The sequence below is a fragment of the Myxocyprinus asiaticus genome, chromosome 1 (genome assembly GCF_019703515.2).
Source record: "Myxocyprinus asiaticus isolate MX2 ecotype Aquarium Trade chromosome 1, UBuf_Myxa_2, whole genome shotgun sequence".
Classification (NCBI taxonomy): domain Eukaryota; kingdom Metazoa; phylum Chordata; class Actinopteri; order Cypriniformes; family Catostomidae; genus Myxocyprinus; species Myxocyprinus asiaticus.
Genome location: NC_059344.1, coordinates 66,843,408 through 66,856,523, shown reverse-complemented (window position 1 = coordinate 66,856,523; position 13,116 = coordinate 66,843,408). Strand labels below are relative to the sequence as shown.

Below are 13,116 nucleotides of genomic sequence, written 5' to 3'. Positions count from 1 at the left end.
CTGACCCGTATCTGCATGATTTTATGCACTGCAGCCACACGATTGGCTGATTAGATAATCATGAATATGTAGATGTGCAGGTGTACCTAATAAAGTGATCACTGAGTGTGTATATACACACAGTGTGTGTAATTATTTTTTATTATTATCTATGTCTTGCTGTTGTTTTTGTATTGTTGTGCACTGGAAGCTCCTGTCACCAAGACAAATTCCTTGTATGTGTAAGTATACTTGGCAATAAAGCTCATTCATGATTCTATATATAGTTGACAAAATATTTGATTAAACATTTAATCATTTTCATATTTACATTAAAATGTTTAAATATTTCCACTGTACACAGTACACACACACACACACTATTAGACAGGACCACAGCAGACAGATTAAGAAACTTTAATATATTAAAGTATAAAATATGACAAGTTGACAGTGTGCTTTCATGATACAAAAGTAATTTGCTTTTCAATTAAATATAGCTTAAATGACAATATACACACATACAAATCCTTCTAACATCATTAAAAAAAAGAAAGGTATTTATTGCAAGGCACATTTTTAGCAATACATTCTCACAGTACCATTCACAGCAATATTAAGAAAACATAACGCAAAAATAAAAATGTAAACTTCCCACACACTCAACACTCAGTCTCACTTCATATCTTCCAAAGCGCACGCTAACATACATGCAATCATGTTAAAATATGTGACTGGATAAATACGCCAGAAGTATATTGCACATTCGCAAACACTCGTCATGAGTATTACGATACAGCAACTGACCAATTAAAAACTTTGAAGAGATCTGACGTTAGTCCTTAGTCAAACTTCTTATAAATTCCGTTGTTGCCGTTGGCTTTCCCATTCAGTATCCCGTTGTGATTTCCGTCAGCCGTCACAATCGCATCGGAGTGGAGATAATCGGTAAGGAGTTTATGATAGATTGGATGCGTCATCAATAGGTCTTGAAGTAATGCTGTTGTAGTTGGATTTAAAAAAAATAAATAAATAAAATCGTAAATTTCTCATTCAATGCTAAAATATTATTTGTGCAACTAATTAAAAAGGCACAAGTCATTTTTTTATTTTTGTTTGCTGGTCGATATGACAATGAACTTGTAATTTATACTGAGCCAAAGCAGTAGTTTTTAAAAAAAAAAGCACATTTCTGTTTTATTTCATGTTTGTTTACTAAATGTACTAATGAAAGGAGTTCAAATGGGTGCTTGCTACACTTAAAATAAGATTTCAAAACATGCAATAAGTAATCCAAAAGTAATCAGATTACATAGTGTAAAATTACACTTAGTTTGTAATAGATACCATATTGTATTTCAGAAGTAATCCACCCAACACTTCATACGTTTACATGCACTTTACGAAAATAATCATTAGTCTGAAATCGTACTTTCATGTATATTTGGACAGACGAATGAGGACCGTTATAACTGCGTATGTAAATGTATCAACTTAACGTCGTAGAGTCTTTAATTTGTGTAGCTCTTACCTTCTGTAGGTCGCCCCCTGGTGGTCAGCGCAGAGTACATCTCTGCAATATCGTACTGTGGAACGCCCACCAGCGCCCCCATCAGGCCACACAGATCTTCCGCGCTCAGCAATCCATCGCAGTCACTGTCGTACCACTGCGAAATGTTTACGCAAATAATTTTACAATTAAAACATTTAGTTTCTCTTGATGGATTGATTGCATCATCTGAAAACGGTTAGTTGACACACAGACTATAAGTGCTTGTCATTTGATTTTCATCATTTTTACCACCTTTTTGCCTCGTCTACGATTCATTTTAAAAGGTCCTGTGGTGAAATCACACACACCCTCACCGTGAATGCAGTGTGTAAGAGCGACTCCAGACTTCTGAATCCAGATACAGCAGACACACTCAAACAAAACTGTTTCAAATCCACAGAATCATCCTGAAACACACATTCATTATTCCGAAATCGTTCCAAAAGTATCAATGGCATTAAGTTCTTTTAAAGAAAAACACACTGCGTTACCTTCGAGTAGAGCGAGCAGATCTTTACTGCCGTCTTTTTGTCAGCGAGTCCCAAAAGAGCCGTCAGGTGATCTGCGGTTACCATGGTGCTCTGCCCTGAGTGACAGCTGTCAATCATGCCGTTCATCACTGTTTCTATGCGAGCGCTACTAAGACTGTACGTGAGAAGAATTTGAGAACATAATGTTATTTATGTTGTACAGGAGTGTGTATAGATACAAATATCTGAATTTTAAAATTGCATTAAAATACATATATTTTTTTTTTTTATATCAAGTAATGCAAACACGCTCATACCCGTGCTGGAGGAGCAATCTAATAGTTTCTCGAGCAGGCGGCTCCAGTGGAAGCGAGATGTTTCCGAGCTTTTGAACAGGAAAACGGCCCTCCATCACATAATCCGTCGCAGGAACACCCAGAGCTCTACAAGAAAATAAATAAAGGACTGCAGCATAAAAACACAAATTAAGCTCAATACAACTTCATATTGTTGATTACCAAAGGCAGTAGGTAAATTAGTCTGTTTAAACAAATGAAAATTACTTTCACAGTAATGGGATACTCCATGTCAAATCAACTGAATTTTAGACACATACACTTTTTAGAAAGCAAGAAACATAAATGATGAAAACTGAAATAGTAAATGCGATGCATCAATATTTACTGTGTAATCCATTATTTTGTAGAGAGCAGTGAAAATGACAATTTTCGACTTTGAGCAAAATTACAGGAAATAAAAAAAAACAACCTCAGAAAGGGTGTCAGTATCATTATTTCCACAGAGATGGGGGGGGGGGGTTATTACTAACATCAGCTGACTTCAGCACCTCTCGTTGTATTATATGCCAATGGTGCGAGTCCAAAAATGGAAAAAAGCACTTTGTCACTTTTCCAAAGTTGAAGTGCTTATAACTCCAGAAGTATTAAAGATTTCTTAATGTGTTTTTACAGTCTGGTTCAGAACAAACTTACATTTTTGTATTTTGATTTTTAAAGCCCCATGTGGTTAAATCCCAGAGATATGGGGCTCTCAACATGGCTCCATGCGTAAATTGTTCAATTTTAGCCATTTTCAATGGTCGAAGAAAAGCACGTGGGTCACATGGTATGAAGCTAGTTTTCCTTGTCCAACAAAACAAAAGGTCTGAAATAAAAATAAGCTGAAACCTAGAAAATGTACCTTTATTTATTGACATAAAAACCAATCATTTCCCCAATTGATTTGGGAGTTCAAAAATACACTTATTGAGAATAAAACATGTGGCTCTTCAGTTAGTGCAATACTATATAGAGTTTGTTTTATTGCATTTCAGAAATGTACATCTGCAAAGCTCTGGAGTGCATCATTAGTGGTCCAAATCTTGTATTCATACCGACTTTATTTATTTCATTTTTTTCAGCCCTATAAGTGTCTGGGTGTCGCGGACCATAAATTGTAGGGATCCGAAGCTTTTAACAGTATAAAAAAATAAAAATATTCACCGAAATGCGCATACAATAGAAGTCTATGGGGCACGCGATGTTTAAACACAGAAATATTAGAATCTTTTGCGAGTCATGTCTCTCGCACACTTCTCGTGATGAATATTATCGTTATGACAAGTCACTGCTCATTTGCATAAAGTCAAACTCTGCTCAACAGTTGCTGATGCTCAGGTGGTCAGAAAATGAGCATCTCTTTGAAAATGAATGTCGCCGTGTGTGAACACCCCTTTAGAAGTCAGCTGTCTGAAACAGATTCACAGTCAGTCGACTTACTTGGCCATGAGTTTCTGTACGTTCTCGGCGTATAAGTCTGGGTTCTGCTGCTCTTCCTGTGATGGTGTGTAGACGGGCAGGAACTGGAACCAATCAGATTAAAAGACAGATTGGTCACAACTGGGAACACTGGACGTGATTGGCTCTCAGACATGTCAATCAAACAAGAGTGCTGCCTACCTCCACAGTAACATTGGTGTAGAGCTGAGAGGTCGTGTGCCACAGAGCTTCAAACCTTAGAAATCAAAATAATTAAATTATGACCATATGACACTCAATTCTGATAGGATGACCAAACCTCAGTTTAATTCAATATAGAGGTCAAAAACATCTTAAGAGCTGGACCTATTAAGTTATTCAAAAATACATTGAAAATACAATTCACAAAACATTTAGTGTAAATAAATACACCTCTACTATGATTCTCATCAAACACACACACCACAACATTAAAACCACCTGCCTAATATTGTGTAGGACCCCCTCGTGCTGCCAAAACAGCTCTGACCCGTCGAGGCATGGACTCCACAAGACCTCTGAAGGTGTCCTGTGGTATCTGGCATCAAGATGTTAGCAGCAGATCGATGGCGTCATTTTTATATCACCAGAACTTGAATTTGAAAAAGTGTCTGAATTCATGATCTTAAGACTTGTTGGTCCAGCACATCCCATAGATGCTCAATCGGATTGAGATCTGGGGAATTTGGAGGCCAGGGCAACACCTTGAACCATCATGTTCCTCAAACCATTCCTGAACAGTTTTTGCAGTGTGGCAGGGTGCATTATCCTGCTGAAAGAGGCCACTGCCATCAGGGAATACCGTTGCCATGAAGGGGTGTACCTGGTCTGCAACGATGTTTAGGTAGGTGTATGTGTCAAAGTAACACATGAATGCCAGGACCCAAGGTTACCCAGAGCATCACACTGCCTCCACCGGCGCTTTCAGTGGTGGATAGGGTTCAGCATGGGCACTCGGACCGGTCTGCAGCTACGCAGCAAGCTGTGATGCACTGTGTGTTTTGACACCTTTCTATCATGACCCGCATTAAATGTTTCAGCAATTTGTGCTACAGTAGCTCTTCTGTGGGATCGGACCAGACAGGCTAGCCTTCGCTTCCCAAGCACATCAATGAGCCTTGGGCACCCATGACCCTGTCGCCGGTTCACCGGTTGTCCTTCCTTGGACCACTTTTGGTAGTTACTAACCACTGCATACTGGGAACACCCCACAAGACCTGCCATTTTGGAGATGCTCTGACCCAGTCGTCTAGCCATCACAATTTGGCCCTTGTTAAAGTCGCTCAGATCCTTCGCTTGCCCATTTTTCCTAATATATCAAACCCCTTGACAGGTGCCATTGTAACGAGATAATCAATGTTATGCACTTCACCTGTCAGTGGTTTTAATGTTGTGGGTGATCAGTGCACACACATGCACACGAAATTATTTTAATATTAATAAACATTCTTTTATTATACTGTGTTAATGGAATTTACCACAGTAAAAACATGGTGAAAATCACTGTAGGCATGGCCTCGAGTGGCTTATTGCTTATAATTATAATAAAGTAACTGGAGCAGTTTCGAGTACAAAACTCAATCATTTATGGTGGACTTGTAAAACATTCAGATGAACACAAGGAACTTTTATGCCTTCTTACCATGTCATTCCTTTCCAAGTCCAGCGAACAGTGTCCTGTGAAGACATTTGTTTTTCGCTCTTTAAAATTATGATCAGATCAAAACTTTCCTACTGGAAGCCACTATTACATCAGTGTGGTGCACATGTGATAATGTTACATATGAATCATTGTGTGTGCTGTCATGCACATATATAGTAATCGGCCACACGAGCGATCGGTTACATAAATGCAGCTAATATTAGATTCACACACCAGAGGCACTGACATAACACACTCACCGGTTTATTAGGATAGTGAAGCAGCACGGGCTGAATGGGAACACCAGCCAGGAAAGCACCTGTGGGAGAGAGACACAAATGAGTGTCTGAAGCTTTTTCAATTTGTAGTGAGCTGCCTTACTGAAACACAACTCACTCATAAGTGAGAGTTGGAGCACTCTACGTGGGCAGCATTGCTGTGCATCATACAAACAGCTAAGGCTGGGTAAAAACAAAAAAAGCTTTAAGTCTTTATTCGAACAATGCCGATATTGATTCATCTCTTTGTGCAATCACTTCCACACATGCATGGATGTGGTAAAGAAGCCATTCGACTCCACTCTCATTAATAAGCGCTCAAACGAAACACTTCCATGAGACGCCCCCTGACCTGCCGTCATTCTTAAAGAGACAGTACCGGTTTAGCATGTGTTCTATATATCAAATTTATATTAATTTGGTGCAATCACTTCTATTGAAAATAATGTGTTAAATGCAATAAATCAGGCCCTCAAGCTGTACGTAAATTACGCAACAAAAGCACGTTCCTACCATCGGAGCAATTTAAGCGTGAAGTAGCACTTTGATGTTTTTACAAATGTTTGGCAGCAGGGGGCAGTCAGCGCTCCAGCTCCACATCAAACCAACAGGCAATTCAGACTTCCATAGATGATGCGTTCTTGCTCACAAAGTCGGCTGAACGGAGCACAACAGAATTCAGGGATCTAGAGACACGTTTCACACTGTATTTAATTTGACACAGCACTTACCACCAGAGATGCAATGCAACCAAAAAAGTGAGACGCTCCAAAGCACTCATCTGACGCAAGAGCACATAGACTAATTCAAAACAGTACAGATGGTCCCAGGGCGTGCTGAGTGACTCCAGCCAGGTCTCCTAAGCAACCAAATTGGCCTGGTTGCTAGGGAGGGTAGTCACATGGGGTAACCTCCTCGTGGTCACTATAATGTGGTTTGTTCTCGGTGGGGTGCATGGTGAATTAAGTGCGGATTCCGCGGTGGATGGCGTGAAGCCTCCACACGCGCTATGTCTCCGTGGCAACGCGCTCAACAAGCCACGTGATAAGATGCGTGGGTTGACTGTCTCAGATGCGGAGGCAACTGGGATTCGTCCTCCGCCACCTGGACTGAGGCGAATCACTATGCGACCACGAGGACTTAGAGCGCATTGGGAATTGGGCATTCCAAATTGGGGAGAAAAAAAAAAAGGGGAAAAAAAAATCCCAAAAAAAGAAAGCAGTACAGATGGAATTGGGCCAGTAATAGGGTTATGTTTAATGAAATAAAAAGTTGCTATTTTTCTTTAATAGTCTAAATGCTTTGTCTGCTACCAATAAATATATATAGCCATACACGCAGTAATTTTTTAAAAATAATTTACATTATAAAATGTATATTACTACATTTAAAATTATTTAAATAGTTATATACTAACATTTTTGAGGGCCTTTTTCAGCAAATATTATGCTATTAATTGTGATTGATTAATCAGCACATCGTGTAAGGTTTAAAAAAAAAAAAAAAAAAAGCTAAAAATGTACCTAAAATGATGAAAAACTAATATAAATGAATATTTTTCCAAGTCAGAAGGTCCAATGTATCCAATTGTATCCAGAATGTATCCAAATTAATCGGAACTGAAAGGAAAACTGGACTGTGCCGATGACGAAATTTTAAATGCAAGAACCCAAAACCAGATGCGTGTCAGACCGCATGCAAGTACAACGTTTTGCATTCTTAAAGTTGCCACCAGGGGCGCTCTAGCAGATATTAGTGTGAACTGTCCGCTTCTATGGAGAGTTCTCTTTCAAAAGATTTTAAGAGAATATTGCTGAGCAAGTAGGTTGAAGTCAGTATATTACAGTAGCTTACCTAAATAATAACATCTGGGTTATATGACAAACTTTTGAAGGCAACTTGAGTACTGAGATTGGAGCGCTCTACATAGGCAGCAATGCCACGGTCATGCAAAAATCACTCGTCATGTATGTTCAACCAGATCTTGCGCTGGCAAGTGCTCTGGTCTGCATTTGCGCACTTGTGTAAAGTATGTTCCTGGACTTACCTTACATGCATTGAGAAAGCAATCTGTAATGGCACACGAAGCAGACTTCAGCCTTAAAAATGCTGTCTACATAGGCAGCTCACTACGGTTTGTAATTGAGCCGGTGTGTGTGTGCGATCGTACCAGGTTTGAATTTGATCAGGGAACGTCCATTAGTCGTCGTTCCTTCTGGAAACATCAACATCTGCCAAAAGAGAAGAGTACAAACTGAGTAAACATCAACATACCAGCACAAATCGGAGTTTGATGAACTGTTGAGTCACAGTGTGCTTTAGTACCTGCGGCCAGCGGCCATTAGATGCGACTCTGTCTCGAATCTGAGACACACACTGTTTTCTGGATTCAGGGTCTTTTCTGCTCACTATCACCGACTGATTAAACTCTAAAAGTGCTGCAACGGAGAGAGATTTCAATTTAAAGGGGGGTCATGGCATGCCTTTTTTTATTTTAATATGTTCATTGAGGTTCACTTACGATATTAGTGAAGTTTTTGAAAGAGTCATATTTGTAAAACATGATCATTTTCCAGCCTCATTCTGACCCTCTGTTAGAGACACTCTGTTTTGGTAAAATCATGTAAAACACTGTTTACACCGAGCACAGGTAAGACACCACTAGAGATTCATCCGCCTAGAAAAGTAGTCCCATTGCTAAAAGGACAATTTAGACTCAAATAACATTTCTGTACAAAAGAATTAAACTTTTTAACCCTTTTACGTCAATAAAAAAAATTAAGTTACTCAGAGGTCCTTAGAGGACAAAAATGTCTGCATCAATATATTAATATTATTTTCTGGGGCCTGGGTAGCTCAGTGGTAAAATACGCTGGCTACCACCCCTGGAGTTCGCTAGTTCGAATCCCAGGGCGTGCTGAGTGACTCCAGCCAGGTCTCCTAAGCAACCAAATTGGCCCGGTTGCTAGGGAGGGTAGAGTCACATGGGGTAACCTCCTCGTGGTCACTATAATGTGGTTTGTTCTCGGTGGGGCGCGTGGTGAGTTGGGCGTGGTTGCCGCGGTGGATGGCGTGAAGCCTCCACACGCGCTATGTCTCCGTGGCAACGCGCTCAACAAGCCACGTGATAAGATGCGTGGGTTGACTGTCTCAGACGTGGAGGCAACTGGGATTCATCCTCCGCCACCCGGACTGAGGCGAATCACTATGTGACCACGAGGACTTAGAGCGCATTGGGAATTGGACATTCCAAATTGGGAGAAAAAGGAAAAAAAAAAAAAAAAAAAAAATCCCCAAAAAAAAAAAATAATTTTCCACTTTCAATGGAGTTAATTTTTTTTAACCAACATCAGTCCTGATCATAACTACCAAATATTCATTCATAATCAGGGTTTTAACACTTTAAATGCCAGTTTCACACACACACACACACACACACACACACACACACACTTAGCTGCATCATTTATTCAGTTGTCCTGCAGTGCTCTATAATACAGCAAACAGAAAATAGGGAAAAAGCTTGTATTTGCTCCATAGGCTAAACATGAGAAAAATGGCGCCATCTGGTGGAAAATATTAAAAATGTAAATTGTGAAGCCAGGGCTCCAGAATGAAAGTATAATATCATAGAATTCATGATTTTATGCTTTAATGGCACTGGGATCAAATATTGCCGTTTTAATGGGTTTCAATGGGGACATTTTTGTCCTGAAGGTCCTGAGGTGTAACTATTTTGTGTACACAGTGTATTATAGATGTATTACAGGAACTGAGGTTGAAATATCAAAAATCCCCCCCCCCCCCCCCAAAAAACACACCTTAAGCTAAATGTATGCCGTTGGCATTAACGCAGCCAAAATTATATGGAAGAAAAAAAAAAAAAAAAAAAAAAAAAAGAAAAATGTCCCGAAGGTCGCACAAGGGTTAATAAAAATATGAGCTGCATGTTTCTGCATTTAAATCCTCCAGTACACTTGCCTCATAGAGGGGAACCAAGAGGGCCAGAGCTTCTGCTCACCTCCTATAACGGGTAGTTTGGTGTTCTCCGATCGGGACACTACAGTCGGCAGACCAGTCGCGCACAACACCAGCATGTCCAGGAAGCTGCTGTGAGGTGCCACAGCCAACACGGGAGCTTCCTTTAGCCCCGCCTGACGCCCTTTGACCTTAATCCACAAGAAGCCCACAGAGAAGAAGACTGCGCGACTGAAGAAGAGGATGATGTGATGGAAGAGCCACCGTCGCCAGCCCTTCACAGGCTCTGCCCTCTCGGTGTCCGAGAGGCCGGCCAATCGCAGTCGAGCAAAGGGCCACGCAAGCAGGAAGGAGAGGGTGGCGAGAGTAATGCGAACAGGAAACAGAACAGAGCCCAGAATGAGTCCCTGAAATAAAAAAGACATTTACGATCAGAACTGGGCTTTTAATGGCTCTGTAACGATTAGGGTTTGGTGATCTATTTATAACCATTTCTAGCAGTATAAACAATGTGGCTTGATTTCATATCGCAATGATTTAGTGCACTTTTAATTTGGCTTCCTAAATGTCGCCCATTAGACTAGTTTTAGGATTGTTCTTTAAATTGCACAGTTTGTAGGTTTTAGCAGCCTTTGTAGGTTTCACTACCAAAACAAATCAAACCAAACAGTGTTATTTGTGAAACATTTATAAAATAACAGCATATTTACATGAAGAGTTTCAAAAAAGTAGTCAAAATGGTTTTTTTTTTTCTGGCATTTATGATGACATTTTAACGGCTAATACAAAGTTCACATTTTTATTGTAGTGACAAAAACTGGAGAAAATATGGTTAGGTAGTTGGGTGGAAGCCAAAGTTCCTTTCAAGGCAAGTCAGTCCACTCAGCGCCTATCTTTAGAACGTTCCTGGGAAGCTATTTTCAATGTACACAAGCAGCAAAGTACAGCTCCTAAATACTTAAATAGGGGAAGACTGAATTTCCAAAACGGTTGGTCAAGATTATGATCAAAGAACATATTTCAAATCAGCAGTAACTTCTGACAACACTGGGATCATAAACTGTGCTTCTTTCCCTCAGATTACACTGTTTTTCAGACTGGTTCAGATAGTTTGAGTTGACTGAAAGGCAAAGTTTGTATCTAAAAGTTTATTGGCTCTTTTACCTGCAAGGCGGGACTTTTTCTAACTCCGCCATATTGGGCGTTCAATTTTCTCCCATTAATTTCAACACCAGTGCTCTGTCTCGAGCCAAGCGGTCTCTGACGCGAGCTCAATCGTTAGCAAACTTACGCAAGCATTTCGCCATTTTGATTACTTCATAGACACGCCCTCTTCTCAAAACCCCGCCCTCCAAAGACAGATGAGCCAACCTGATGTCAGCAAACCTGAACATGCAAGAATGTGAGGCAAAGAGTGTTTCTGATTTAGCTCTAGTACGGTCACAGATGGGTGATTTTTCACAACACCTTTTTTCCCCCCAGTGATATTAGTTAATACATCGCTTCCTATTTTCAGGGTTCCACACTTTACGCATGTTAAATGCATTTAGTACTTCTAGTTCTCCAGTTGTTTGTTATTACCGAATAAGTAAATCTTTCAAATTTCAGGCACATCGAAACTAATTATTCAAACCAATTTGTGAATCGGTCGAAGTGATTCACAAGTGGGTCTAGACGTTAAAGAGAATCAGCTGCGATTAAACCGACCCAAAAATTGGTCTGAATGACTAGCGAATTCGAAGGTTCTTCCACTCAAAACAATAAACAAATAAATAAAAAAAAAAGGACTCAAATATAACGATTCACTCACAAACCGGACATCATTATTACTTGCGGGCCAGTTTTACCAAAGTCTTTTTAGTAAGTCAGTCCACTATCGGGCATCTTTGGAAGGCTCTCAGGAGGTTATTTCCAGTGGTGCCAGTGCAGCTCTTGAAATGGAGAAACACCAACAGCTCAAAAATGGTTGGTCAAGATTAAGATCAAAGAACATTTCAAATCAACAATAAAATGTTATAATATTGGAAAACACTTATTGTGCTTCTTGACCTCATATTACGCTAAAAAAAAAAAAAAAAAAAAAAAAAAATTCAATTTCTCCCATTAATTTAAATAGAAGTGGCCCGTCTCTGCTAAATAATCTCTGCTATTACCACCGAGTGAAACGGAATATGAAACCGATTAAATAGAGTGGTGCATAATTAGAACTTTCAGATTCTATAGAATTGTATTAACTTTAAACAACTGTGTTCTATGTTTTCTATGACTGTAGGAACCCCCTTTTTTTTTTTTTTTTAAATAGTATAAAATACAAAACAAGGTTTTACTGCAGTAACGGTACCATTGTAACTATCGTTTGGTAATATCCTACGGTTGCCATGGTAACATTCGATTAGCGAACTGTTTGTTTATAACTCTTAACCGCATCGTCCAATAACAGTAGCGAGTATTAGAGTTTCCGCAGTACTGTAGTAATTAATTGTAGTTACAATCACAAGATTGACTATGGTTACCATGGTAAATATGTGACGTTATGCGCGCCAAAGTTAGGAATGCTTCCTTAAATAGACTTCCGGCTGCTCTCACTCACACACACACACACACACACACACACGTGGAGAAAACGAGCTCTGAACAAACACACGAGAATCAAAACACAAGAGGTGATCTTACCCGAATCCGCTGAACTTTTGATAGACTCACTTCATGGACGAAAGGATGCGGCGCGTGTCCGTTACACGTCAACATCGTCAAAACACATAGAAACTGATGCTAAAATTACTCCGTAATAAACACGTGTCCAGCGGTGATCCGTGTGTGAATAAAACACTTGGTGAAAGACTTTAAGAAGAGTAAGCAAAAAAGAAAAAAAAGCTCCCCCAAAAAATAAACACATACAACTTAAACAAAAGTGAAACTAAAACAAAGCGACGACACCTATGTGAGAGGAAAACCAGCCCAATACAGTGCACATACATGTAAAATGACCTCAGAGATTTAACAGCACACATACCCAACTTAACCACGCCCCTTAAAACACGCATCAATCAATGACCACGCCCTTTAACAGCACACATACCCAACTTAACCACGCCCCTTAAACGCGCAACACTCAATGACCACGCCCTTTAACAGCACACATACCCAACTTAACCACGCCCCTTAAAACACGCAACAATCAATGACCACGCCCTTTAACAGCACACATACCCAACTTAACCATGCCCCTTAAAACATGCAACAATCAATGACCACGCCCTTTAACAACACACATACCCAACTTAACCACACCCCTTAAAACACGCATGAATCAATGACCACGCCCTTTAACAGCACACATACCCAACTTAACCACGCCCCTTAAACACGCATCAATCCATGACCACGCCCTTTAACACAAACACACACCCCTCATCTGTCA

At 39.9% G+C, this 13,116-nt stretch overlaps 1 protein-coding gene across 1 annotated transcript; it reads right to left on the bottom strand.

Moving 5' to 3' along the window:
• Positions 1-386: 386 nt before the first annotated feature.
• Positions 387-12,712, bottom strand: LOC127447786 (lysophospholipid acyltransferase LPCAT4-like). The gene is made up of 13 exons (XM_051709856.1): positions 12,369-12,712; positions 9,739-10,102; positions 8,043-8,155; positions 7,888-7,948; positions 5,700-5,758; positions 5,440-5,474; positions 3,960-4,014; positions 3,780-3,862; positions 2,319-2,444; positions 2,023-2,176; positions 1,846-1,938; positions 1,511-1,646; positions 387-979 (listed from the first exon to the last, which is right to left on the bottom strand). Exons 1-13 carry the CDS (start codon positions 12,441-12,443, stop codon positions 822-824), a joined length of 1,512 nt encoding a protein of 503 aa, XP_051565816.1. The 5' UTR covers positions 12,444-12,712; the 3' UTR covers positions 387-821.
• Between the last annotated feature and the right edge of the window lie 404 nt (positions 12,713-13,116).